The sequence below is a fragment of the Chiloscyllium plagiosum genome, unplaced genomic scaffold (genome assembly GCF_037043375.1).
Source record: "Chiloscyllium plagiosum isolate Xiang-an unplaced genomic scaffold, Cpla_swu_hap1 HiC_scaffold_12, whole genome shotgun sequence".
NCBI lineage: Eukaryota > Metazoa > Chordata > Chondrichthyes > Orectolobiformes > Hemiscylliidae > Chiloscyllium > Chiloscyllium plagiosum.
In genome coordinates, this window is record NW_028270150.1 from 105,352,974 (window position 1) to 105,378,436 (window position 25,463).

Below are 25,463 nucleotides of genomic sequence, written 5' to 3' on the forward strand. Positions count from 1 at the left end.
CAGTGTGGAAACAGGCCATTTAGCCCAACGAGTCCACACTGACCTTCTAAAGAGTAACCCACCCAGACCCATTCCCCTACCCTAATTACCCTACATTTACCCCTAACTAATGCACCTTACCTACACATCCCTGAACAATTATGGCAATTTGGCATGGCCAATTCACCTAACCTGCACATCTTTGAACTGTGGGTGGAAACGTGAGCACCTGGAGGAAACCCATGCAGATATGGGTAGAATGTGCAAACTCCACACAAACAGTCACCTGGAGCTGGAATCAAACCCAGGTCCCTGGAGCTGTGAGGTAGCAGTGCTAACTACTGAGCCACCATTTATTTTGTATTCCACAACTCTGGAGTCTGTCAGTTCCCAACTCTGGAGTCACTTTGCAGCGTCATTCGTGCTGCTGATGTGAGGTCATTAGCTGAATGTGAAGTTCTTGGGATTTAGAAGCAGCCCAACAGACCAGAATATAACAACTTCTTCCATAAAGTCAGAGACTGTTACAATACAGAAAGAGGCCCTTAGAACATCATGTCTGAGTTATTGAATATCCATCTATTCTAGCTCCAGTTTCCAGCACTTGGCCGATAGCTTTGTATGCTATGATTTTGAGTGCTCATCTAAATACTCACAAAATGTCATGAAGGTTCCTGCCTCCCCCATTCTTCTAGGCAGTAAGGTTCAGATACCCACTATCCTCTGGATGAAAAGTGTTTCTTTGATTCCTCTCTAAACCCATTAATGTTGCTTACCTTTAAACGTGTACCCCTGATTATTGACCCCTCCATTAAGGGGAAAGTTTTCTCCGTCTCTACCCTGTCTATGTAGCAGAGAACCTTTGTACAGCTCTATCAGATTCCCCTCAGCCTTTTCTGCTCTCAAGAAAACAAAAAAGGTCTACCTAATCTCTCTTCATGGCTGAATCACTCTGTTCCAGGGAACATCCTGGTGAGTATCCTCCGCACCCTCTCCAGTACCATCACATCCTTCTTATAGTGCAGTTACCAAAACTACACACAGTGCTCCAACTGTGGCCTAACTGATATTATATACAGCTCAATCACTACCTCCTTGCTCTTGTATCCAGTATCTTGACTAATAAAGCTGAAAATGTGTTGCTGGAAAAGCGCAGCAGGTCAGGCAGCATCCAAGGAACAGGAGAATCGACGTTTCGGGCATTCTCCTGTTCCTTGGATGCTGCCTGACCTGCTGCGCTTTTCCAGCAACACATTTTCAGCTCTGATCTCCAGCATCTGCAGTCCTCACTTTCTCCTCTTGACTAATAAAGACAAGTATCCCACATGTTTCCTTAATCATCGTATCCACCTGTCCTGTTGCCTTCAATGATCTATGGGCATGCATATCCAGGTCCCTCTTATCCTCTGTACTTCCCAGGGTCCTACTATTTAATGTATACTCCCTTGCCTTGTTAATCCCTCCAAAATGCATCACCTGATGCTCTTCAGAATTGAATTCCATTTGCTACTGTTCAGGTTATCAGACCAGCCTTCCTATATTGTCCTGCTGCCTATTGTTTTCCTCGTTGTTAGTTATCACACCACCAGTTTTCAGGTCCTCTGCGAACTGAATACATCCTATATTCATGTTTGTCTCATTAATGTGCACAACAAACAGCAGGGAACCCAGCACCTTGACACAGACTTCCAGTCTCAAAAATACCTTTTGATCATCACCCTTTACTGTTGCTGCTAAGACAATCTTCCATCCAATTTGCCAAATTGCCATGGATCCTATGGGCTCTTAGCTTCTTAATTAGTCTAGGAGAAAGTGAGGACTACAGATTCTGGAGAATCAGAGTTGAAAAGTGTGGAAAGGCACAGCAGGTGAGGCAGCATCCTGCAGATGAGCAGCAGGGTCAACGTTTTGGGCATGAGCCCATCGTCAGGAATTACTTGCTGCCAGACCTGCTGTGCCTTTCCAGCACCACACTTTTCGATGCTTCTTAGTTAGTCTGCTGTACGAGACATTGTCAAAAGACTTACTGAGGTCCATGGAGACTATATCAACTGCAAAACCCTCATCCACACACCTAGTCACTCCTTGAAAAATTTCAGATTTCTTTTCAGCAAGCAAATCACCTCCTGACTCCCCAAAGCCTGTGTACCAAGTCACAGGTCAGAATATTCCCCATTTGCTCAGTAGGGGCAGCTCCAACAACACTCAAGAGGCTTGACATCATTCAGGGTAAAGCAGTTGCTTGATCAGCACCACATCCACAAGCATCGACTCCCTCCACCTCCAACGCTCAGTAGCAGCGGTGTGTACTATCAACAAGATGCACTGCAGAAATCCGCCTTAGACAACACCTTCCAAACCCACAAGGACAAGGCTAGCAGATGCATGGGAGCACATCACCTTCAAGTTCCTCTCCAAGCCACTCATCATTCTGACGTGGAAATGTATTGCCATTCCTTCACTGTCACTGTGTCAAAATCCTGAAATTCCCTCCCTAACAGCATTGTGGGGCAACCTACAGCACACATGGGGTGCAGCAGTTTAAGTAGACAGCTCACCATCATCTTCTCAAGGAAACCAAGGATGGACAATAAATGCTGACCCAGCCAGTGATATCCACAGCCTGTGAATGAAAGAAAATATTCATTAACAGTCATTCCATGCTTTCTCCCACTTGTTACAACTCCATTCATTGGAGGTGGTCTGCACAGCAACTAAATGTGACCACTGTGTACAGGTTACTATTTCAAAATAGCCCAACACCTTTAGACCACCTTGAAGTTCTCAATAGTTTGACCATGTTAAGTCAGAGAATGTGCAATCCTAAAAGAGACTTTACCAATTTATTGGGTTTTCCCCTCCTCGGAAAACCCAATATTTTCTCTGTGATAGTGGACCAGTTATAAAATGAACCAAACTGTTCATATGTAACATAAAACCCAAATACTGTGGATGCTGAAAATCTGAAATAAAAACAGGAAGTGCTGGAGAAACCTCAGCATCCATAAACGGAGAATAAATGTTAATGTTATGAGTCCAACATGACACTTCTTCAGTTTATGGAGTTACAACCAACTGAAAACGATAACTGATTCTCTCTCCCCAGCTGCTGCTTGACCTGCTGAGTTTTTTCCAGCCATTTCTGTTTTTATTTCAGATTTCCAACATCTGCAGTTCTGGTTTTTGAGAAATGGCAGCAGTGAGGTAGAGAAATTGAAATGCTAAAGTTGTTCTTAGTCTTGTGACATACAAGGCTATTGAGGTGTGGGACATTGAGGTTACAGGGAATATAAACAGAGGTGTTCAAAATTGTAAAGGGTGTGTTAGGGTGAATAAAGTGACAACGTTTCCATCTAGGAACAAGAGGGATGCAGATTGAAGAGAATCGGCTAAAAAGTTAGAGGTGGGGATGAGGAGTTTTTTTTTGACATAGTGTGTATATAGAAGAACAAGAGGAAACCTTATTGAAACATTCAGGATTCTTAGAGGCTTGACAGGATAGACATAGATAAAGGTTGTTTCCTTTTCTGGAAGAGTCTAGGACCAGACAGCATAATTTCAAAATAGGGGGTCATGCATTGAAAACAGAGATAAGGAGGAATTTCTTATGAGAGCAGTGAAACTGTAGAATTCTTTATTGCATAGGGATGTAGAGGCTGACACTAGACATACATTCAGGGCTGACATTTTTAATTAGTAAGGGAATCAAAGATTATGGGGAAAGGCAGGAAAGTGGAAATGAGGTTGATCGAATCAGCAATGACCTCATTGAATAGCAGAGCAGACTCAATGGACTGAATAGCCTATTCAGGAGATGTCTTATGTTCTCCTGAATACCACTGTAGTATAGAATGCGATGAATAATGAGTAAAAGTGATAGAGGGCCTGTGTTTAAATCTGTATCTGTTCCATTCTAGCAGGGGCTGGTTTGGATGAAAAGAAGCAGGAGGAGGCACCTCATGCTCAGGCTGAGGCCAAGATTGTGCCAGGGCTGGAAGCGGTCACTGGAAACGAGCAAGCGGACAATGGGGATGAGCAACCAAATAGTGCGGATGAGTCAACAGACGAGCCACAGTCTATGGATGTGAGGTAGGCCAGGCTGTTAGTCCAAAAGGGAACCATGGTAAATGATGTGGCCATGCAGCGGAAATTTAATTCTGGTAACTGATGCTCTCTGGGAATTTTTATATAGTAGCTTTCACCTGAAAAAAATCAACATTGCCCATTGCAACGTCACTTCTCACATTCGAGTAATCCAGGGCCAGGAACACCAAGCAAGAGATTGTGGGTTCAAGTCCCATCTGTGGTGAAGTGAGTTTTTTCTTCAAGACAGAGTTTAGATATAATTCTTAAAGCTAAAGGAATGAAAGGGTATGGGGAGAAGGCAGGAACAGGGACTGAGTTGAATGATCAGCCATGATCATTTTGAAGAGTGGAGCAGGCTTGAAAGGTGAAACAGTCTACTCCTGCTCCAGCTCTGTACATAACACATTGCTCATGCAAAGTACTCTGTGATGTTCCAAGTTTCACCATAGAATTTGGGCAGCCATGGGGATAGATGTAAGAAGTTAGGACCGTTCTCCAATGGAGAAAAGAAGGCTGAAAGAAAATTTGATAGAGGATTTCAAAGTCATGGGCGGGCTGGACAGGGGGAAGCTGTTCCTGCTTGTAAAAGATAGAACGAGCGGGCATAGATATCAAGTGATGCTCCAGTGCTGTCTCACAATGCCCAGAGACCCAGGTTCGATTCCAGCCTCCAGTGATGGTCTGCTTAGAGTTTGCATGTTTTCTCCGTGTCTGTATGGGTTTCCTCCAGGTGCTCCGGTTTCCTCCCATAGTCCAAAGATGTGCAGGTTTGGGGGATTTGCCATGCTAAATTGCCCCATAGTGTCCTGGCTACGGGGGTTAGCCCTGAAAAATGCAGGGTTACAGGGATAGGGTAGCAGGGGGTGGGATGCTCTTCAGAGGGTTGGTGTGGACTCAATGGGCCAAATGGGCTGCTTCCACACTGTAGGGAATCTATGATCTTGACTGTGTGAATGGAATGATCTTTTTCTTTCTTTAGTGAACAACTTTTCCACACAGCGGAAGGTGCATTTGCTGCAGGCTATAACAGTGTGCAATTCCGTCTGCAAAGTGAAAGAAGCTGTTCGGCATCACTGTCAGTGAGACCCTGTCTCTCTGCCACACCACCAAGGCTTCATCAGTGTTTCAAGGGGAGCCCTCTATCCGGACAAAATTGTTCAAGCTCATCTCACCTCACAGCATTTCGCCAAGTGAATGAGATCCAGCTCACACCACGCACGTACATCTAGACAGATACTCAAAAACATGAAATACTGTCCACTGTCTGACACATCCCCCTCCAGCAATTATAGATCACACTCACTAATCGGCTCAAGCCATCCATAAACAAGCAGCAAATCAGTATTTTGTATTCATTGAGGGGACACAAATGATTGAACCAGCATTTGTTGCTCAGTGGTGAGATGACGGTGGTGAACTGTTCCGATGCCCTCCAAACCATCTCTGAAGAAGGTGGGTCTTGAACCTGGGTCTTCCAGCTCAGAGGTGGAGACACCATCACTATGCCACAAGAGACCTTTCACGACATTGCTGTATAGGTTGAGTGTACAAACCCATTTATATTGACTTCTTTCCTCTTGTATTGAAATAGTGACATCAACTCATTGTAAATAAATGTTCACAAACAAACAAGTCAATTACTGGCAGTGACGCCATGCCTAGGATCCTTGTGTTTTGCTTATTCATGCCTTGAACGAAATATGGGCTGCTCCATTTCATTTTACCATGTTTGTGTTTCTTAGTCCCATGTCCAAAGATGACGGTATCTCCATTCCTGAGTTCTCGCCCCTCAATGAGGTGAGCCACGTTGCTGAGCTGGAGAAGGAGCAGAATGAACCAGGTGATGCACAGGCTGTCGAAGACCTCATTGACCTGACCGTCCATTCAACCTACACCCAGTTATCCTGTGACAAGATCAGCTTGGATGACTGCAACAAAAACTTGATCGAAGGGCGATGCCTTTCAATGGAGAATCCTCTTATCACATCCCTAACTACATCTGTGGAGGAAACCCATATGCAACCATCTGCAGGTAAATGCTGCTATTCCATTAGGAACTGGGTTTGTGTGAAATCTAAACAGCAGAATTGATTAATTCCTGTACTCGGAGTGGAGGGTCACATTGGGTTTAAATCCAACATTGTCAAATATTCCTATTGTATGGGGTTTTGTTTTTATTCGTTCATAGAGCATGGGCAGCACATTTATTGCTGGTCCCCAATTGTCCTGGAGAAGATGGTGGACAACTGTATAATTGTAGGAGAAAGTGAGGTCTGCACATGCTGGAGATCAGAGCTGAAAATGTGTTGCTGGAAAAGCGCAGCAGGTCAGGCAGCATCCAGGGAACAGGAGAATCGACGTTTCGAGCATAAGCCCTTCTTCAGGAATGAGGAAAGTTTGTCCAGCAGGCTAAGATAAAAGGTAGGGAGGAGGGACTTGGGGGAGGGGCGTCGGAAATGTGATAGGTGGAAAGAGGTCAAGGTGAGGGTGATAGGTCAGACTGGGGTGGGGGCGGAGAGGTCGGGAAGAAGATTGCAGGTTAGGAAGGCGGTGCTGAATTCGATGGATTAGACTGAGACAAGGTGGGGGGAGGGGAAATGAGGAAACTGGTGAAACTCTGATTTCACCAGTTTCCTCATTTCCCCTCCCCCCACCTTGTCTCAGTCTAATCCATCGAATTCAGCACCGCCTTCCTAACCTGCAATCTTCTTCCCGACCTCTCCGCCCCCACCCCAGTCTGACCTATCACCCTCACCTTGACCTCTTTCCACCTATCACATTTCCGACGCCCCGCCCCCAAGTCCCTCCTCCCTACCTTTTATCTTAGCCTGCTGGACAAACTGTCCTCATTCCTGAAGAAGGGCTTATGCCCGAAACGTCGATTCTCCTGTTCCCTGGATGCTGCCTGACCTGCTGCGCATTTTCAGCAACTGTATAATTGTAGCATTGCTGTCCATATGCTGTAGGTTGACCCACAATCCCATTAGGGAGGGGATTCCAAGATTTTGACCCAGTAACCATGAAGGACCAGCAGTATATTTCCAAGTCAGGATGGTGAGTGGACTGGAGGGGATCTCGCAGGTGTTCCCATGTATCTGCTGTCTTTCAAGATGGTAGTGGTCATGGGCTTGGAAGGTGCTGTAGGATATCAAAACAAAGTCACTAGACTGCTGTAGGTGCACACAGTAGCTGTAGTATGCCTGTATCAGAACCCTTCCAAACATATGCCTCCTGGATCCCAACTGTTCCAGAACCTGTAGACCAAGAAGTGGCAACTTCTATTGCTAACCATTGTGCGTGGTAGCCAGCATAGACATATGACTTGTCATGTATGACCTTTAGCAGTTAAAATCAACATTGGACAGGTTGTATCTGACAGTCTCCTGTATGGCTGCTTTGGAATATCACACTGGGACTACATAGTGTTTAAGAGGATAATCCATGCATAGTCTTCATAAGTAGTGCTAATCAGATCCAGTATATAACTGGCTACCGCTATCTCCAGAGATGGTCAATAAATGCCACTCAAGCCAGCAATACCCAACAACACCCCTGAACAAATAAATCATAGAATCCATACACTGTGGAAGCAGACCATTTGGCCCATTTGATCCATACCCAACTCTCTGAAGAGCATGCCAATCAGACCCACTCCCCTACCCTATACCTGTAATCCTGCATTTCCCATGGCTCATCCACCTAGCCTGCACATCCCTGGAAACTAGGGGCAATTTAGCATGGCTGATCCATCTAGCCTGCACGTTTTTGGACTGTGGGAGGAAGCTGGAGCACCAGAGGAAACCCAAGCAGACATGGGGTGAATGTGCGAACTCCACACAAATAGTCACACAAGGTGGAATTGAATCCAGGACTTGGGTCCTGTGAGGTGGCAATGCTAACCATTGAACCACCGTCCCACAAAAAAGTAACATTAGTTGGCCTCTGGTTTCACTCCATCTCCATTGTAAAACCCGATTCTCCGGAAGAACTATTTTTCTAACCTCAGCCCTTTAAACCTCTGTAACTGCCTCCATTATGGGAATATCCCTCTTTTCCCCTCACCCTCTACTCAACTCTCTTGCACAAGACCAACCTTTCCCCGCCCCACTGCATTATTGGGATATATGGGGTAGAGTGGGACAAGGGACTGCAGTGTCCAGGATATTGGAATGTGTGGTTTGGGCTAGGGGTTTAATAATGAGGTAAGGGGAGCTGTGTTGTGGGACAGGGGGTAATATCTAAGATATCTAAGGTGAGGGGGAAGGATCTAAGATAAGGGAGGCGAAATGTGGGAAATGGGAGCAGTGTCAGCAAATATGAAGAGTAAGGATGAGGTTAGAGAGTGTAGTGTGGGTGACATGAGGGTAAGAGAGGAAATGATAAGTGTGAGGGGAGATAGTATAATATGGGTGATATAAGTAGAGAGAGTGCAGTCTGTGTAACATGAGGGTGAGGGGTCAGTGTGGGTATATGAGGGACAAGGAGTCAGTGAGAGTATATGTTGGAGAGGGGCAGTGTGGGTATATGAGGGAGAGGGGCAATGTGGGTATATGAGGGAGAGGGGTCAGAGTAGATATATGAGGGAGAGGCGCAGTGTACGTATATGAGGGAGGGGGCAGTGTGGGTATATGAGGGATGGGTAAGTGGAGTATATATGGGAGAGGGGCAGTGTGGATATATGAGGGAGAGGGGTCAGTGTGGGTATATGAGGGAAAGGGGCAGTGTGAGTATATGTGGGAGAGGGTCAGTGTGTGTGTGTGTGTGTGTGTGTGTAGGAGGGATGAGGGGTCAGTATGGGTATATGAGAGACAAGGGGTCAGTGTGGGTATATGAGATTGAGGGGTCAGTGTGGGTATATGAGGGTGAAGGGTCAATGTGTGTATATGAGGGAGAGGGGCAGTGTTGGTAGATGAGGGAGAAGGTCAGTGTAGGTATATGAGGGAGAGGGGGCAGTGTGAGTATATGTGAGAGAGGGTCAGTGTGTGTGTGTGTGTGTAGGAGGGACGAGGGGTCAGTATGGGTATATGAGGGAGAGGGGCAGTGTGGGTATATGAGGGAGAGGGGTCAGCGTAGGTATATGAGGGAGAGGGGTCAGTGTAGGTATATGAGGGAGAGGGGCAGTGTGGGTAAATGAGGGTGAGGGGTCAGTGTAGGTATATGAGGGAGAGGGGCAATGTTGGTATATGAGGGAGAGGGGCTGTGTGAGTATATGAGGGAGAGGGGTCAGTGTAGGTATATGAGGGAGAGGCACAGTGTACGTATATGTGGGAGAGGGAAGTGTGGGTATATGAGGGATGGGTAAGTGTGAGCATATGTGGGAGAGGGGCAGTGTGGGTGTATGAGGGAGAGGGCAGTGTGCGTAAATGTGGGAGAGGGGCAGTTTGGGTATATGAGGGAGAGGGGCAATGTGTGTATAGGAGGGACGAGGGGTCAGGATGGGTATATGAGAGAAAGGGTCAGTGTGGGTATATGAGGGTGAGGGCTTAAAAATGTGTTGCTGGAAAAGCGCAGCAGGTCAGGCAGCATCAAAGGAGAAGGAGAATCGACGTTTCGGGCATAAGCCCTTCTTTAGGAATGAAGGGTGTGTGCCAGGCTAAGATAAAAGGTAGGGAGGAGGGACTTGGGGGAGGGGCACTGGAAATGCGATAGGTGGAAGGAGGTTAAGGTGAGGGTGATAGGCCGAAGAGGGGGTGGGGGCGGAGAGGTCGGGAAGAAGATTGCAGGTCAAGAAGGCGGCGCTGAGTCTGAGGGTTGGGACTGAGAAAAGGTGGGGGGAGGGGAAATGAGGAAGCTGGAGAAATCTGCATTCATCCCTTGTGGTTGGAGGGTTCCCAGGCGGAAGATGAATCGCTCTTCCTCCAGGCGTCGTGTTGCCATGGTCTGGCGATGGAGGAGGCCAAGGACCTGCATGTCCTTGGCGGAGTGGGAGGGGGAGTTAAAGTGTTCAGCCACGGGGCGGTTGGGTTGGTTGGTGCGGGTGTCCCAGAGGTGTTCTCTGAAACGTTCCGCAAATAGGCGGCCTGTCTCCCCAATGTATAGGAGGTCACATCGGGTGCAGCGAATGTAGTAAATTATGTGTGTGGAGGTGCAGGTGAATTTCTGATGGATATTGAAGGATCCCTTGGGGCCTTGGAGGGTAGTGAGGGGGGAGGTTTGGGCGCAAGTTTTGCATTTTTTGTGGTTGCAGGGAAAGGTGCCGGGAGTGGAGGTTGGGTTGGTGGGGGGTGTGGATCTGACAAGGGAGTCGCGGAGGGAGTGGTCTTTCCGGAACGCTGATAGGGGTGGTGAGGGAAATATATCCTTGGTGGTGGGGTCCATTTGGAGGTGGCGGAAATGATGAAGGATGATCCGATGTATCTGGAGGTTGGTGGAGTGGTAGGTGAGGACCAGTGGGGTTCTGTCCTGGTGGGGATTGGAAGGGCGGGGTTCAAGGGCGGAGGAGCGGGAAGTGGAGGAGATGCAGTGGAGAGCATCGTCAACCACGTCTGAGGGGAAATTGCGGTCTTTGAAGAAGGAGGCCATCTGGGTTGTTCGGTATTGGAATTGATCCTCCTGGGAGCAGATGTGGTGAAGGCGAAGTAATTGGGAATATGGGATGGCGTTTTTACAGGGGCCAGGGTGGGAAGAGGTGTAATCTAGGTAGCTGTGGGAGTCAGTCGGTTTATAGTATACGTCCGTGTTGAGTTGGTCGCCCGAGATAGAGTTGGAGAGGTCTAGGAAGGGGAGGGAGGAGTCTGAGATGGTCGAGGTAAATTTGAGGTCGGGGTGGAAGGTGTTAGTAAAGTGGATGAACTGTTCAACCTCCTCGTGGGAGCACAAGGTAGTGCTGATACAGTCATCAATGTAGTGGAGGAAAAGGTGGGGGGTGTGATGCCAGTGTAGCTGCGGAAGATGGAATGTTCCACATATCCTACAAAGAGGCAGGCATAGCTAGGGCCCATGCGGGTGCCCATGGCTACTCCTTTGGTTTGGAGGAAGTGGGAGGATTGGAAGGAGAGGTTGTGGGTATATGAGGGAGAGGGCAGTGTGGGTATATGAGGGAGAGGGGTCAGCGTAGGTATATGAGGGAGAGGGGTCAGTGTGGGTATATGAGGGAGAGGGCAGTGTGGGTATATGAGGGAGAGGGGTCAGCGTAGGTATATGAGGGAGAGGGGTCAGTGTAGGTATATGAGGGAGAGGGACAGTGTGGGTATATGAGGGAGAGGGGTCAGTGTGGGTATATGAGGGTGAGGGGTCAGTGTGGGTATATGAGGGAGAGGGGCAGTGTTGGTTTATGAGGGAGAAGGTCAGTGTAGGTATATGAGGGAGAGGGGGCAGTGTGGGTATATGTGGGAGAGGAGTCAGTGTGGGTATATGAGGAGAGGCGCAGTGTGGGTACATGAGGGACAAGGGGTCTGTGTGAGTATATGAGGGATGAGGGGTCAGTGTGGGTATATGAGGGAAAGGGGCAGTGTGGGTACATGAGGAACATGGGGTCAGTGTGAGTATATGAGGGACGAGGGGTCAGTGTGGGTATATGAGAGAAGGGGTCAGTGTGGGTACATGAGGGACAAGGGGTCATTGTGAGTATATGTGGGAGAGGGGCAGTGTGTGTATATGAGGGACGAGAGGTCAGTGTGGGTATATGAGAGAGAGAGGTCAGTGTGGGTATATGGGAGAGAGGGGTCAGTATGGGTATATGAGGGCGAGGGGCAGTGTAGGTATATGAGGGAGAGGGGGCAGTGTGTGTATATGAGGGACGAGGGGTCAGTGTGTGTATATGAGGGACGAGGGGTCAGTGTGGGTATATGAGAGAAGGGGTCAGTGTGGGTGTATGAGGTTGAGGGGTCAGTGTGGGTATATGAGAGAAGGGGTCAGTGTGGGTGTATGAGGGTGAGGGGTCAGTGTGGGTACAGAGGGAGAGGGGCAGTGTGGGTATATGAGATAGAGGGGCATTGTGGGTATATGAGGGAGAGGGGCAGTGTGGGTATATGAGGGACAAGAGGTCAGTGTAGGTATATGAGGGACAAGAGGTCAGTGTAGGTATATGAGGGAGAGGAGCAGTGTAGCTGTAGGAGGAACAAGGGGTCAGTGTGGGTGTATGAGGGTGAGGGGTCAGTGTGGGAATATGAGGGAGAGGGTCAGTGTGGGTATATGAGGGACACAGGATCTGTGTGGGTATATGTGGGAAAGGGGCAGTGTGTGTATATGAGCAACGAGGGGTCAATATGGGTTCATGAGGGAGAGGGGGCAGTGTGGGTATATGAGAGAAGGGGTCAGTGTGGGTACATGTGGGAGAGGTCAGTGTGGGTATATGAGGGACACGAGATCTGTGTGGGTATATGAGGGACAACGGGTAAGTGTGGGTATATGAGGGACAAGGGGTCAGTGTGGGTATATGAGGTAGTGGGGGCAATGTGGGTATATGAGGGAGAAAGGGGCAGTGTGGGAATATGAGGGAGAGGGGTCAGTGTGGTTATAAGAGGGAGAGGGGCAGTGTGGGTATTAGATTTTAGATTAGATTAGATTTTTTAGATATTAGTGTGGACACAGGCTCTTTGGCCCAACAAGTCCACACTGACCCGCTGAAGCGCAACCCACCCAGACCCATTGCCCTACATTTAACCCTTCACCCAAAACTACAGGCAATTTAGCATGGCCAATTCACTTAACCTGCACATTTTTGGATTGTGGGAGGAAACCGGAGCACCCGGAGGAAACCCATGCAGACAGGGGGAGAATGTGCAAACTCCACACAGAGAGTCGCCTGAGGCAGGAATTGAACCCGGGTCTCTAGCATTGTGAGGCAGCAGTGCTAACCACTGTGCCACCGTGCAGCCTGTTACAGTGTGGGTATATGAGGGAAGGGTCAGTGTGAGTATATGTGGGAGAGGGGCAGTGTGGGTATATGCGGGAGAGGTATTAGTGTGGGTACATGAGGGACAAATGATCAGTGTCAGTATATGTGAGGGGGTGCAGTACGGGGATATGGGTGAGGGGGCAGTGTGATTATGTGAGGGACAAGGGATCAATATGGGTATATGTGGGAGTGGGGCAGTGTGGATGTATGAGGGAGAAGGGGGTCAGTGTGGATATATGAGAGAGAAGGGGAGCAGTGTGGATATATGAGGGAGAACGGGGACGGTGTGGATATATGAGGGAGAAGGGGAGCAGTATGGATATATGAGGGAGAAGGGGAGCAGTGTGGATATATGAGGGAGAAGGGGAGCAGTATGGATATATGTGGGAGAAGGGGGGCAGTGTAAATATATGAGGGAGAAGGGGGGGAAGTGTGGATATATGAGGGAGAAGGGGGGCAGTGTAGATACATGAGGGAGAAGGGGGACAGTGTGGATATGTGGGGGAGAGGGGGGCAGTGTGGATATATGAGGGAGAAGGGGGGCAGTGTAGAAATATGAGGGAAAAGGGGGGGCAGTGTGGATATATGAGGGAGAAGGGGGGCAGTGTGGATATGTGGGGGAGAGGGGGGCAGTGTGGATATATGAGGGAGAAGGGGGGCAGTGTAGAAATATGAGGGAAAAGGGGGGCAGTGTGGACATATGAGGGAGAAGGGGGGCAGTGTGGATATGTGGGGGAGAGGGGGGCAGTGTGGATATATGAGGGAGAAGGGGGCAGTGTGGATATATGAGGGAGAATGGGGGCAGTGTGGATATATGAGGGAGAAGGGAGGCACTGTGGATATATGAGGGAGAAGGGGGGCAGTGTGGATATATGAGGGAGAAGGGGGCAGTGTGGATATATGAGGGAGAAGGGGGCAATGTGGATATAGGAGGGAGAAGGGGGCAGTGTGGATATTTGAGGGAGAAAGGGAGCAGTGTAGATATGAGGGACGGGGGGGCAGTGTGGATATATGAGAGAGAAGGGGGACAGTGTGGATATATGAGGGGGCCTGTGTGGATATGTGGGGGAGAGGGGGGCAGTGTGGATATATAAGGAAGAAGGGTTGCAGTGTGGATATATGAGGGAGAAGGGGGGCAGTGTAGACATATGAGGGAGAAGGGAGGGCAGTGTGGATATATGAGGGTTGAAACTTTATTGCTGGAACAGCACAGCAGGTCAGGCAGCATCCAGGGAACAGGAGATTCGACGTTTCGGGCACAGGCCCTTCTTCAGGAATTCCTGAAGAAGGGCCTGTGCCCGAAACGTCGAATCTCCTGTTCCCTGGATGCTGCCTGACCTGCTGTGCTGTTCCAGCAATAAAGTTTCAACTTTGATCTCCAGCATCTGCAGACCTCACTTTCTCCTTGGATATATGAGGGAGAAGGGGAGCAGTGTAGAAATATGAGGGAGAAGGGGGGGCAGTGTGGATATTTGAGGGAGAAGGGGAGCAGTGTAGAAATATGAGGGAGAAGGGGGGCAGTGTGGATATTTAATGGACAAGGGGGCAGTGTGGATATATGAGGGAGCCGGGGGGCCATGTGGATATATGAGGGCAAAGGGGGGCAGTGTGGATATTTAAGAAACACGGGGGCAGTGTGGATATATGAGGAAGAAGGGGGCAGTGTGGATATATGAGGGAAAAGGGGGCTGTATGGATATATGTGAGAGAAGGGGGGGGAGTGTGGATATATCAGGGCGAAGGGGGGCAGTGTGGATATGTGGGGGAGAGGGGGGCAGTGTGGATATATAAGGGAGAAAGGGGGCAGTGTGGATATGTGGGGGAGAGGGGGGCATTGTGGATAGATGGGGGAGAAGTGGGGGGCAGTGTAGATATGAGGGCTGTGAGCTGAATGTCAGAGCTGTCAGCTCTATTTTATCACTCCACCAGTTTCAGATTTTTAGACCTTCAAGGTCAAATCTTCAAATACTGACTAGACTGGGTATATCGCTTCATTACACGGCAATTTGTGTAAATTGGGGCTATTCAAACACAAAAAATCCTGAATCTGTGAGAGCTCAACCTCACCCATTCAGGCTGCTTGTATGGTGCCAACTTTGTTTTTATATAAAAAAACCCAAGGCCTCACAAGCTGTTTACTCTGTGAGTTTTGGTAGACTGCTGTTAACCTTTGCCTTAAAACCTCTCCTTTAAAAGAGGACAAAATAACCTCATAAAGCCACAGTATCACAACTGTCCAGAGATAGCTTTTTTCCGAAAAGCAATGACCGTAAATGCTTGGCTGTCACTTCAAGACCAACCCTGCCAGGAGTTTAATTATGTAGACGATCAAGGAATGGAATCGATATGCAGGATGTTAGCCCAGACCTGATTGAATGGTGGGACAGGCTCGAGGGGCTCAATAGCCTCATCTTCAATCTGTGTCTCTATTGGATGTTAATCTGAGTTATGTAGAGATGAATTTTAATAGAAATGAACACTTCTTAATTTTTTTTATCTTTTCAGAATAAAGCCATCATATCTCTTTTCTCCAGATACTGGTGCAGAAGTGTTCTTATATCCTCAATGCTGACAAAATTGCATTTATTCTTTCCTAGAGTTCTGAACACATAGGTGCAGGGGCGCAAAAGACTTGGCTTCAATCAGTCCAGCACTGCTATGATTCCGAAGACAGCGCTACTTTAAGAAGATTCATGTAGCCTTCATAGATATGGTGGTATAACCAACAGTGATCCTTTAAGCAGCAGTACAAATAATCCATTTTAAATGCAAATCTGTCTTTTTTTACACATGTAAATCTGCATATGTTCTCTCTGGCTCGAGTGGTCAGTAAGAGCAACAAACTGAAGTATCATTCATCCTGCAATTAAATATCTACAATAAAAGCTCCCTCACATTTATTGTAATAATAATTAAAATTAATCCCTCCATCAGTCAGTGAACTATTATCCACATGTTAAGATCGCTGTGATTCTCAATGATGTCTACTTCGCTTCTGCTGGCTTCTCATAATTTCTCTTCTAAGAAGAAGGATGTTAATATTGAAACCGAGTGAGTGAATTTCCCTGGAGAGGTATTGGTTTAATTGCACTATGAATGGATCTTGCAGTGACGCAGAGTATGGATTAAGGGACATTGTTATGTGTTTTAGAAAACTCAGGTATTCTTCCATGGTTACTGAATGTTCATTTTGATGCAGATGTTAGAAATGTTTTATTATGATTCTCAAAATATTTATTGCATCATATTTAATTATAGTTTTTATAAATGAATTTTTTTCATAACTGGGAACTGGAACCTCCTAATTTTTATGGTAAAATGGAATTGTGAAATTCTTGCCATCTTTAATTGCTAGAGTAAGTGCAGTATTATATTTGCTTTATTGCTAATTTGACTTTTAAGATCAAATATCCTTAAAACATGACAGCATCGTGCCTCTGAACAAAGTGCTATGTTAACCAAACACAACTTTTGCTGCAATTTTTATCACCCGGAATATTTTATTTTGAAAAGGTTATCCATTGAAAAGGTTGTGAGAAATCAGACTTACAAGCCTGCATGAAAAGATAGGCTCTGGGTGTGCAGCCAGTGTACTGAAGAGATATATAACGTCAATACACATGGAGATTTCTCTCTAAATGTAACATGCCTTGCAGTTTTTATGCTATTACGTAACGCCAAGTTTTGCTTGCGTCTCAAAATCAGTTCAAGGTTTAATATGCAGATGGGAGGAATATATACTACTCTACTAGTGGAAAGTAGTGACAGAAGTGGAAATAATTTCACAAAAGCTGCAATCTTTTCACTTGCACCTCACTACTGCAAGGAGCTTTGCAACAAGGCAAATACAGTCAAATGTAAAACAGTGCAAAAGGATGTCATTAAAAGAGCTCTCATTGCCTTAAGCATAGTGCTTGAAATTAATTTATATGATGACTGGTGAAGACAGCAATTGGTACACTTTACAGTGTCTGTGGTTCAAGCAGCCTGTGCCAACCCAAAGGGAACGACAGTTGAGTTAAAATACATCGGCTATCCATTGGACTTTATGATAAATGATGTAGGTTTGATGTTAATCCAGTGTTTAGTCTTGTATGGTAACTGATTCTCACGGATGTACATTGAGTTGCCAACACCCCAAAGTGTTCAAAAATTGAAGATTAATCTCCTTGATGTGACTGTGAGCAAACCTCAAATTACAGGGACTTGACAAATGTTGTGGTTGTTTCTTCATTCATTTGTCACAAAAATGTTAGAGATGTGGGAAAGGCAGTTTGAGTGGAGCAGCTTGAAGCAACAGGGCTACCAGAGTTGACAACCTGAGGTCCAAAACCTTCAGCCAAAGCAGTTTGCCAATCAAGCAAAGTACCTCGCCTCCCTCACTTTGATTCCACTGGAGAGGTTACACTTGGGTGTTGAAATCACAAGCACCAGCAATCTTACCATGTGGCTGTACGCAAGCTTCCAGATCCCCTCAGTTCTTTCCTTGTGTTTGCTTTTTGCTGTAAAATCTGTGCGATGACAATTATAGAATCCCTACAATCCCCATTCTGCCTATCAAGTCCACACTAACCCTCTGAACAACATCTCTCCCAGATCTACCACTACCCTATAACCCTGTATTTCTCTTGGCTAACCCATCTAGCCTGCACATCCTTGGACATCACAGGGAATTTAGCATGGCCAATCCACGTAACTGTACATCTTTGGGAGGAAACCGGAGCACCCGTAGGAAACCCACTCTGACACGGGGAGAATGTGCAACTCCATGCAGACAATCTTGCGAGACTGGAATCGAACCTGGATCCGTGGCACTGTGAGGCAGCAGTGCTAACCACTGAGTCACCATGCCATCGTGAACTAAAAGCAGGCAATCCAGCAAAGTTGATGAATGAAAGGAAAAGGTGCAAGCATAAACACCACCAGGTGAGGTACAGCGTGGAAAAGAGTTTCAGGTTTTGTCCATGATGGCAGCACAGGGTTTTGGTCGCATGTGGGAAGGCTTGACCAGTCACCTAGACAAGCCGGAGGCCCTGGGAATAATCATGTCCTCCACAGTATTCAAACATTCCCATTGGGTTGGTGCCTATTGCTGAAAAATCCTAGGTCCACCAAAAAGCAGTGTACTTCTTGTGGGCTGTCTTAACTGTGTATGTGGTCAAATCTGTAACACTGGCTTAACTTCTCACAAGATGGCTGTCCATCAGCTTCTATAGCGTAGAAGAACTTGTAATAAACAGTGCTCAGTTGGGCAGTGACTAACCACTAAACTGCTAAACATGTGTGGTGTGCACACACACAGAATCTCGTCTCATTGCGCTAAGTTGATCCATTCTGTTGAATTGTCAACATAGTGAGACTTGCATGCCACATTCGAGGTTGTAGAAAAGATCTCATTTCAGAATGCCGCAATGTGTACCATTTTCACTGAACATTAATAACTCCATTATCAATATAGCCAGTGTATAATAGCTTGTTGTGTAGTTTGCTGATGTGCTGAATACTCCTGTCATAATGCACAGCATGTGTGTACGTTTAATGCATCAATAAATTTTTATTCAAAACACTTCCAAACACGTCCTGCTGAAATCATTACATTTAAGCAAAAGGCAGAAGCTATGACTGAAGAATTTATATTTTCTCAATAAAGCAAGGACTCAGTGCACAAAAACAGGGAGGATTTAGAGTGGTATAGAAAGATCCATTGCTGTCACCTCAGTTAACACAAAGGTTAATACGTGGTTAATATTTGACATTTTCAACAAGTCAACAGCTCTGTTTCTCCTCGTTCACTCTTTGGATGTGAATATAATTGGCAAAGCCATTACCAATTGCCTGAAACGAAGGCAGCAGTAGATAATCTTATTCAAGTCCACCTAGCTAAATAAATATGTCACACAACCCGCTAGGCAGTTCCCACTAAGGGAGGCAAAAGAATACATACGCGAGTCTAGAATAATGCATGAGTTGGGAAGAGTATTTGGAACTGGTGTTTTTTTTATTTGTTCATGGGGTCAGAGTGTCACTGGCTGGGCCAGCATTCATTGATCATCCCTTAGTTGCCCTAGAGATGATGGTAGTGAGCTGTCTTCTTGAATTGCTGCATTTCATATGTTGTAGGTTGACCCACAATGCCATTCAGGAGGGAGTTCCTGGATTTTAACAATGAAAAAGCGGTGATGTGTTTCCGAGTCAGGATGATGAGTGGTTTGAAGGGGAATTTACAGATAGTCTGCTGCACTTATCCTTGTTTGTGGATTCAGAAGGTGCTATCTCAGGATCTTGGCTGAATTTCTGCAGTGTATTTTGTAGATGGCACACACTGCTGCTACTGAGCATCATTGTAGATGTGCTGCCAATCAAGCGGGTTGCTTTGTCGTGGATGGTGTCAAGCTTCTTGAGTGTTGTTGGAGCAGCACCCATCCAGGCAAGTGGGGAGTATTCCATCACACTCCTGACTTGTTCCTTGTAGTTGGTGGACAGGCTTTGGGGATGTGTTACTTAGAGTCATAGAGTCCTGCAGCACAGGGACAGACTCTTTGATCCAAACTGATCCATGCCAACCAAGATGTCCATCCACGGTAACCCCATTTCCCTGCACTTGGCCCATATCCTTCTAATCCTTTCCAATCCACGTATTTGTCCAAATGTCTTTTAAATGTTGTTAATATGCTCATTCCATATGTGTACCACCCTCTGTGTAAAAAAAGTTATCCGTCAGGTCCCCTTTTATTTTTTCCCCTCTAGCCTTTCCCTTCTAGTCCTCGATTACTCAACCCTGGGAAAAAGACTGTGTGCATTTACCTTATCCATGCCTCTCATGATATTATCCACTTCTATAAGATTCCCCTGTCAGTCTCCTACACTTTAACGAAAAAAGTCTAGCTTGTCCAACGTCTCCCTATAACTCAGGCCCTTGAGTCCTGGCACCATCCTTGTAAATTTCTTCTGCACTCTTTCCAGTTTAATAACACCCTTCCCATAACAAGGGGACCAAAACTGAACACAATACTCCAAGTGTGGCCTCACCAATGTATCATACAACTGCAACATCCCAATTTTGAGATTAAGTGCCTTAACTGATGAAGGCCAGTGTGTCAAAAGCCTTCTTCACTGCCCTGTCTACCTGTGACTCCACTTTCAGAGAACCGTGACGCTGAACTCCAAGATCCTTCTGCTCCACTACACTCTTTACTATTCACCATGAAACTCCTACCTTGATTTGACTTTCCAAAATGTAAAACCTTGCATTTATCTATATTAAACCCATTTGCCATTTCTCAACCCATTTGCCATTTCTCAGCCCACTTCCCCAGCTGATCAAGGTCCTGCTGAAATTTCTGATCTTCCTCACTCTCCACAGTGTTAGTGTCATCAGCAAACTTACTAAACATGCCTTATACATTCTCATCCGAATCATTGACATAGATAACAAACAGTAATGGGCCCAGCACTGACCCCTGAGGCACTCCACTACTCCCAGGCCTCCAGTCCAACAAGCATCCTTCCACTATTACCCTCTGCTTCCTACCATCAGGCCAATTGTGTATCCAATTTGTCAATTCCCTGGATTCCATGCGATCTCACCTTCCAGAGCAGCCTACCATGTGGAACCTTATCAAAGGCCTTACTGAAGTCCATTCCTGATGAAAGGCTTATGTCTGAAACATCAATTCTTCTGCTCCTTGAATGCTGTGCTTTTCCAGTGCCACACTTATTGAGACTACATCTACCACCCTGCCCTCATTAACCTTCCTGGTGGCTTCTCAAAGAACTGTAACAAATTTGTGAGGCATGATCTCCCAAGGACAAAGCCATGCTGACTACTCCTTATTGAACCCTGTCTTTCAAAATGCAGATATATCTTATCCCTCAGAATCTTCTCAAGTAACTTATTTACCACAGATGTTAGGTTTACTGGCGTATAGTTCCCAAGTTTTTCTTTGCAGCCCTTCTTGAATAAGGGCACTACATTCGCTACCCTCCAGTCTTCCGGGACCGCTCCCGTGGCTAATGATGATGCAAAAATATCAGCCAGGGCCCCTGCAATTTCTTCTCTAGCTTCGTGCAGTGTTCTTGGATATATCTGGTCAGGACCAGGAGATTTATCCACCTTCATATCTTCTAATGCATCCAACACCTCCTCTACTGTGATATGGACTATCACCAGTAACTTCCCAAGTCTTCATGTCTTTCTCCACGGTAAACACAGAAGAGAAATATTCATTAAGACCCTCACCCATCTTCTGTGGTTCTACACCTACATGTCCACTTTGGTCCTTGAGGGGCCCTATTCTCTCTTCAGTTATTCTTTTTCCTTTGATATACTTAAAGAACTTCTGAATATTCACCCTAATCTTCTCAGCCAAGGCTACCTCATGCCCCCTTTTTCACCTTTCTGATTTCCTTCTTCAGTCAATTCCTGTATTCCCTGTATGCCTCCAGGGATTCCCTTGATCCCAGCTACCTGTACCTGAGCCACATTTTTTTTTGGTCAATCCTACTTACTGCAGAATTCCTAGCTCTTGACTTGCTCTTGTAGTCATTGTATTTGTATGGAGAGTCTCACTGAGTTTCTGCTCAGTGATAACCCCTGCGATGTTAATGGCAAGAGATGGAATGCCAATGGACTTCAAGAGAAGCTATTTAGGTTATCTCTTACGGAAGATGGTCATTACCTGGTACTTGAGTGGCACCAATGTTAATTGCCACTCAGCTGATGAGTGAATGTTGCCCTGATCTTGTTGCATGCAGACATGGACTATTTCATGGATAGTCACTTAGATCAGATGGGAGTAACTGGATAGAAATGCATTAGCAAAAATGGATCTGAAGAGTGAAAAGACTCGCATTTGTATAACATCTTTCCTGAACTTCAGAGCAGTGTGCAGGCAATGAAGTCCTTTTGAAGTGTAGCCATGGTCAAAATCTAGGAGTGGCAGCTAAAAGTCCCATGAACAGGAAAGCAACGACCTCAAGAAGTGGGGACAATCCAATTTCTGGTCCCTGTGATCTCTACTGCAAGTCTGTGGTCTTTTTAATCATATTAAACAATCGTTCACATTCAGTCAAAAACCTCTTTATGTAAACATTGACGTGTCCACAGATTACCCTCAGAGTATGTCAATATCCAGTATGTGAGGATGAACATTGGGTGACTAGTGTTTTCACATGATGCTGTAGAGTTTCCAATAGGCGATGTCAGATTCATTTCCAGTGGCCTATAGAAGACCTATGCAATCACACAGTGTGTGTGTTATGTTCAAATAAAGTTCTCCTGTATCATTCCATCAATTGTAATTTACCTTAACCCTGTGAGAAAAGGGATGCCCACAATTGCTCGCTGTCTCATGTGTTTGCAACCCTTCTGACAATGAGCTTGCAGCAGCTCTTGGAGAATGTCTGGGTTTGGCTTGACGGCACCATCAGCACATCATGAGTTTTCAACATGAGAAAGGCCCACCCCCACTGACCTTGAACTATGCTATAATTGTCATGTCCTTCCATCATCAGTGTTCTGGGAGCTCCCAAATGCCCACATGTTTTACCGAATCGAACTTCCATAAACAAGTCCCAAACTGGCTGCACTGGTCAGCGGCTCATCTCCTGCCTTCTCAGCAGCTCCAACATCTAAAAGGAAGAAGATGCAAAATTCACCAGCTGCCCCAATGGGGAAGCCACAACACTCAAGAACTTGACTTGCTTGCTGTCCCTGCCATCATTTTCCATCACGGAAAATAGAGGAATCCAAAGTTGCTGCAGGAGTTCCATTTTGAATAGATTATCTACAGTGTGGAAACAGGCCCTTCGGCCCAACAGGTCCACACAGACCCTCCGAGAGTAACCCACCCTTACCCCCTGACTAATGCACCTAACACTACGGGCAATTTATTATCGCCAATTCACCTAACCTGCACATCTTTGGATTGTGGGATGAAACTCCACTTAGACACGGGGAGAACGTGCAAACTCCACACAAACAGTCGCCCAAGGCAGGAGATTAGATTAGCTACAGTATGGAAACAGGCCCTTCGGCCCAACAAGTCCACACCAACCCTCCGAAGAATAACCCACCCAAGACCCATTCCCCGGCCCTACATTTATCCCTGACTAATACACCCAACACTACGGGCAATTTAGCATGGCCAATTCACCTAATCTGTACATCTTTGGATTGTGGGAGGAAACCCACACAGACACGGGGAGAATGTGCAAACTCCACATAGACAGTCACCTGAGACCAGAATCAAACCCGGGTCACTGGCAACTGTGAGGCAGCAGTGCTAGCCACTGTGCCACAACATTTGACTGCAAAGACAGGACAAGCCCCAGTAAGCAATACAAATATACAGCATTACTGTTTAACAGCACTAAGAAATTTAAAGAAGGAAAAGAATACCACAATGCAACACTACCGAACAATGTTAACCATCCAGTTCAGGTGTGGATTGAGTCACATTCAGGTAACTGGTAAGTAAACCAGCCTGAATGACAGGAAGTAGACAGAGAGAAACTTTTCACCTTGTCGGAGAGATCAATATGCAGGGAAGCATAGATTAAAGATAAGGGGCAGAAAGTTTAGAGGAATGTGGGGGAAAGGCTTTTCCACTGAGAGGATGAGAATTTGGAACTCACTGTCTATAAGGGTTGGAGAGGCAGAAATCCTCATAACATTAAGAAGTGTTTAGATGTGTTCTTCCAATACCAAATGCATGCAAGTCTATGGGCCAAGTACTAGAAAGAGGGTTTAGAATAGTTAGTGATTTTTTTTTCACCAGTGCTGACGTGAAAGGCCTTTATCTGTTACTCAAAATGAACCTGAACTGGACTTGCATGTGTGTAACACTGTCCATCCTATAGAAACCGTTGAAAAGCCTTGGAGACAGACCACCTAACGGGTCAGTTGGAAAAACCCTGTTCTTCTGATCAGAGATCCTAAATCAAATGTGCTGATCCTGCTCCAACCTCATTTTTGCCTATTCCTTCTAAATGTTGAAAACCCTTCAACAGTTTTTCCCAGCCTTGTCTCTGCAGAGGCTATTAAATCATAGCCTTTTGCTTTAGATTACATTAGATTACATTACAGTGTGGAAACAGGCCCTTCGGCCCAACAAGTCCACACCGACCCGCCGAAGCGAAACCCACCCATACCCCTACATTTACCCCTTACCTAACACTACGGGCAATTTAGCATGGCCAATTCACCTGACCCTGCACATCTTTTGGACTGTGGGAGGAAACCGGAGCACCCGGAGGAAACCCACGCAGACACGGGGAGAACGTGCAAACTCCACACAGTCAGTCGCCTGAGGCGGGAATTGAACCCGGGTCTCAGGCGCTGTGAGGCAGCAGTGCTAACCACTGTGCCACCGTGCCGCCCACCGTGCTTCTTCCCGTGCCATTAATTTATTCATCTTGTTGCAAATGTGAATACCTATTTAGATTGAGTGCTTTTAGATTTGACATCTCTCTGTAATTTGACCCCAGTTGATTCCAAGGCTTAGAACATAGAACATAGAACATAGAAGAATACAGCGCAGTACAGGCCCTTGGGCCCTCGATGTTGCACCGATCCAAGCCCACCTAAACTACACTAACCCACTATCCTCCATATACCTATCCAATGCCCTCTTAAATGCCCATAAAGAGGGAGAGTCCACCACTGTTACTGGCAGGGCATTCCATGAACTAACGACTCGCTGAGTGAAGAACCTACCCCTAACATCAGTCCTATATCTACCCCCCCTTAATTTAAAGCTATGCCCCCTTGTAATACCCGACTCAATACGCGGGAAAAGGTTCATACTGTCGACCCTATCTAACCCCCTAATCATCTTGTACACCTCAATCAAGTCACCCCTAAACCTTCTTTTCTCTAGTGAAAACAGCCCCAAGTGCCTCAGTCTTTCCTCATACGATTTTCCTTCCATACCAGGCAACATCCTGGTAAACCTCCTCTGCACCCGTTCCAATGCCTCCACATCCTTCCTATAGTATGGCGACCAAAACTGCACACAATATTCCAGATGCGGCCGTACCAGAGTCTTATACAACTGCATCATGACCTCAGGACTCCGGAACTCAATTCCTCTACCAATAAAAGCCAGTACGCCATATGCCTTCCTCACCGCACTATTTACCTGGGTGGCAACTTTCAGAGATCTGTGTACATGGACACCAAGATCCCTCTGCTCATCCACACTACCAAGTATCCGACCATTAGCCCAGTACCCCATCTTTTTGTTATTCTTCCCAAAGTGAATCACCTCGCACTTAGCTACATTGAATTCCATCTGCCACCTTTCTGCCCAGCTCTGCAGCTTCTCTATATCCTGCTGTAACCTGCCACATGCTTCCTCACTGTCAACAACTCCTCCGACTTTCGTATCATCCGCAAACTTGCTCACCCAACCTTCTAACCCCTCTTCCAGGTCATTTATAAAAATGACAAACAGCAATGGTCCCAAAACAGATCCTTGCGGAACACCGCTAGTGACGGCACTCCATGAAGAAACTTTGCCATCAACTACTACCCTCTGTCTTCTTCCATCCAGCCAAT

The 25,463-nt window shown here is 46.4% G+C and overlaps 1 protein-coding gene across 6 annotated transcripts in view; it reads left to right on the forward strand.

The window, feature by feature from the left end:
* LOC122554875 (MAP7 domain-containing protein 2-like) overlaps positions 1–18,472 on the forward strand; it is a 116,181-nt gene extending 97,709 nt beyond the window's left edge. For 5 of the 6 annotated variants that reach the window (XM_043700231.2, XM_087993137.1, XM_087993139.1 and 2 more), the window contains 3 exons: positions 3,897–4,068; positions 5,808–6,097; positions 15,502–18,472. In XM_043700231.2, coding sequence (XP_043556166.2) covers positions 3,897–4,068; positions 5,808–6,097; positions 15,502–15,509 — 470 coding nt within the window. In that variant the 3' untranslated portion in view covers positions 15,510–18,472. The remainder of the gene's footprint in view (positions 1–3,896; positions 4,069–5,807; positions 6,098–15,501) is intronic. The other variant, XM_087993138.1, reaches the window with a different exon arrangement.
* The last annotated feature ends 6,991 nt before the right edge of the window (positions 18,473–25,463 follow it).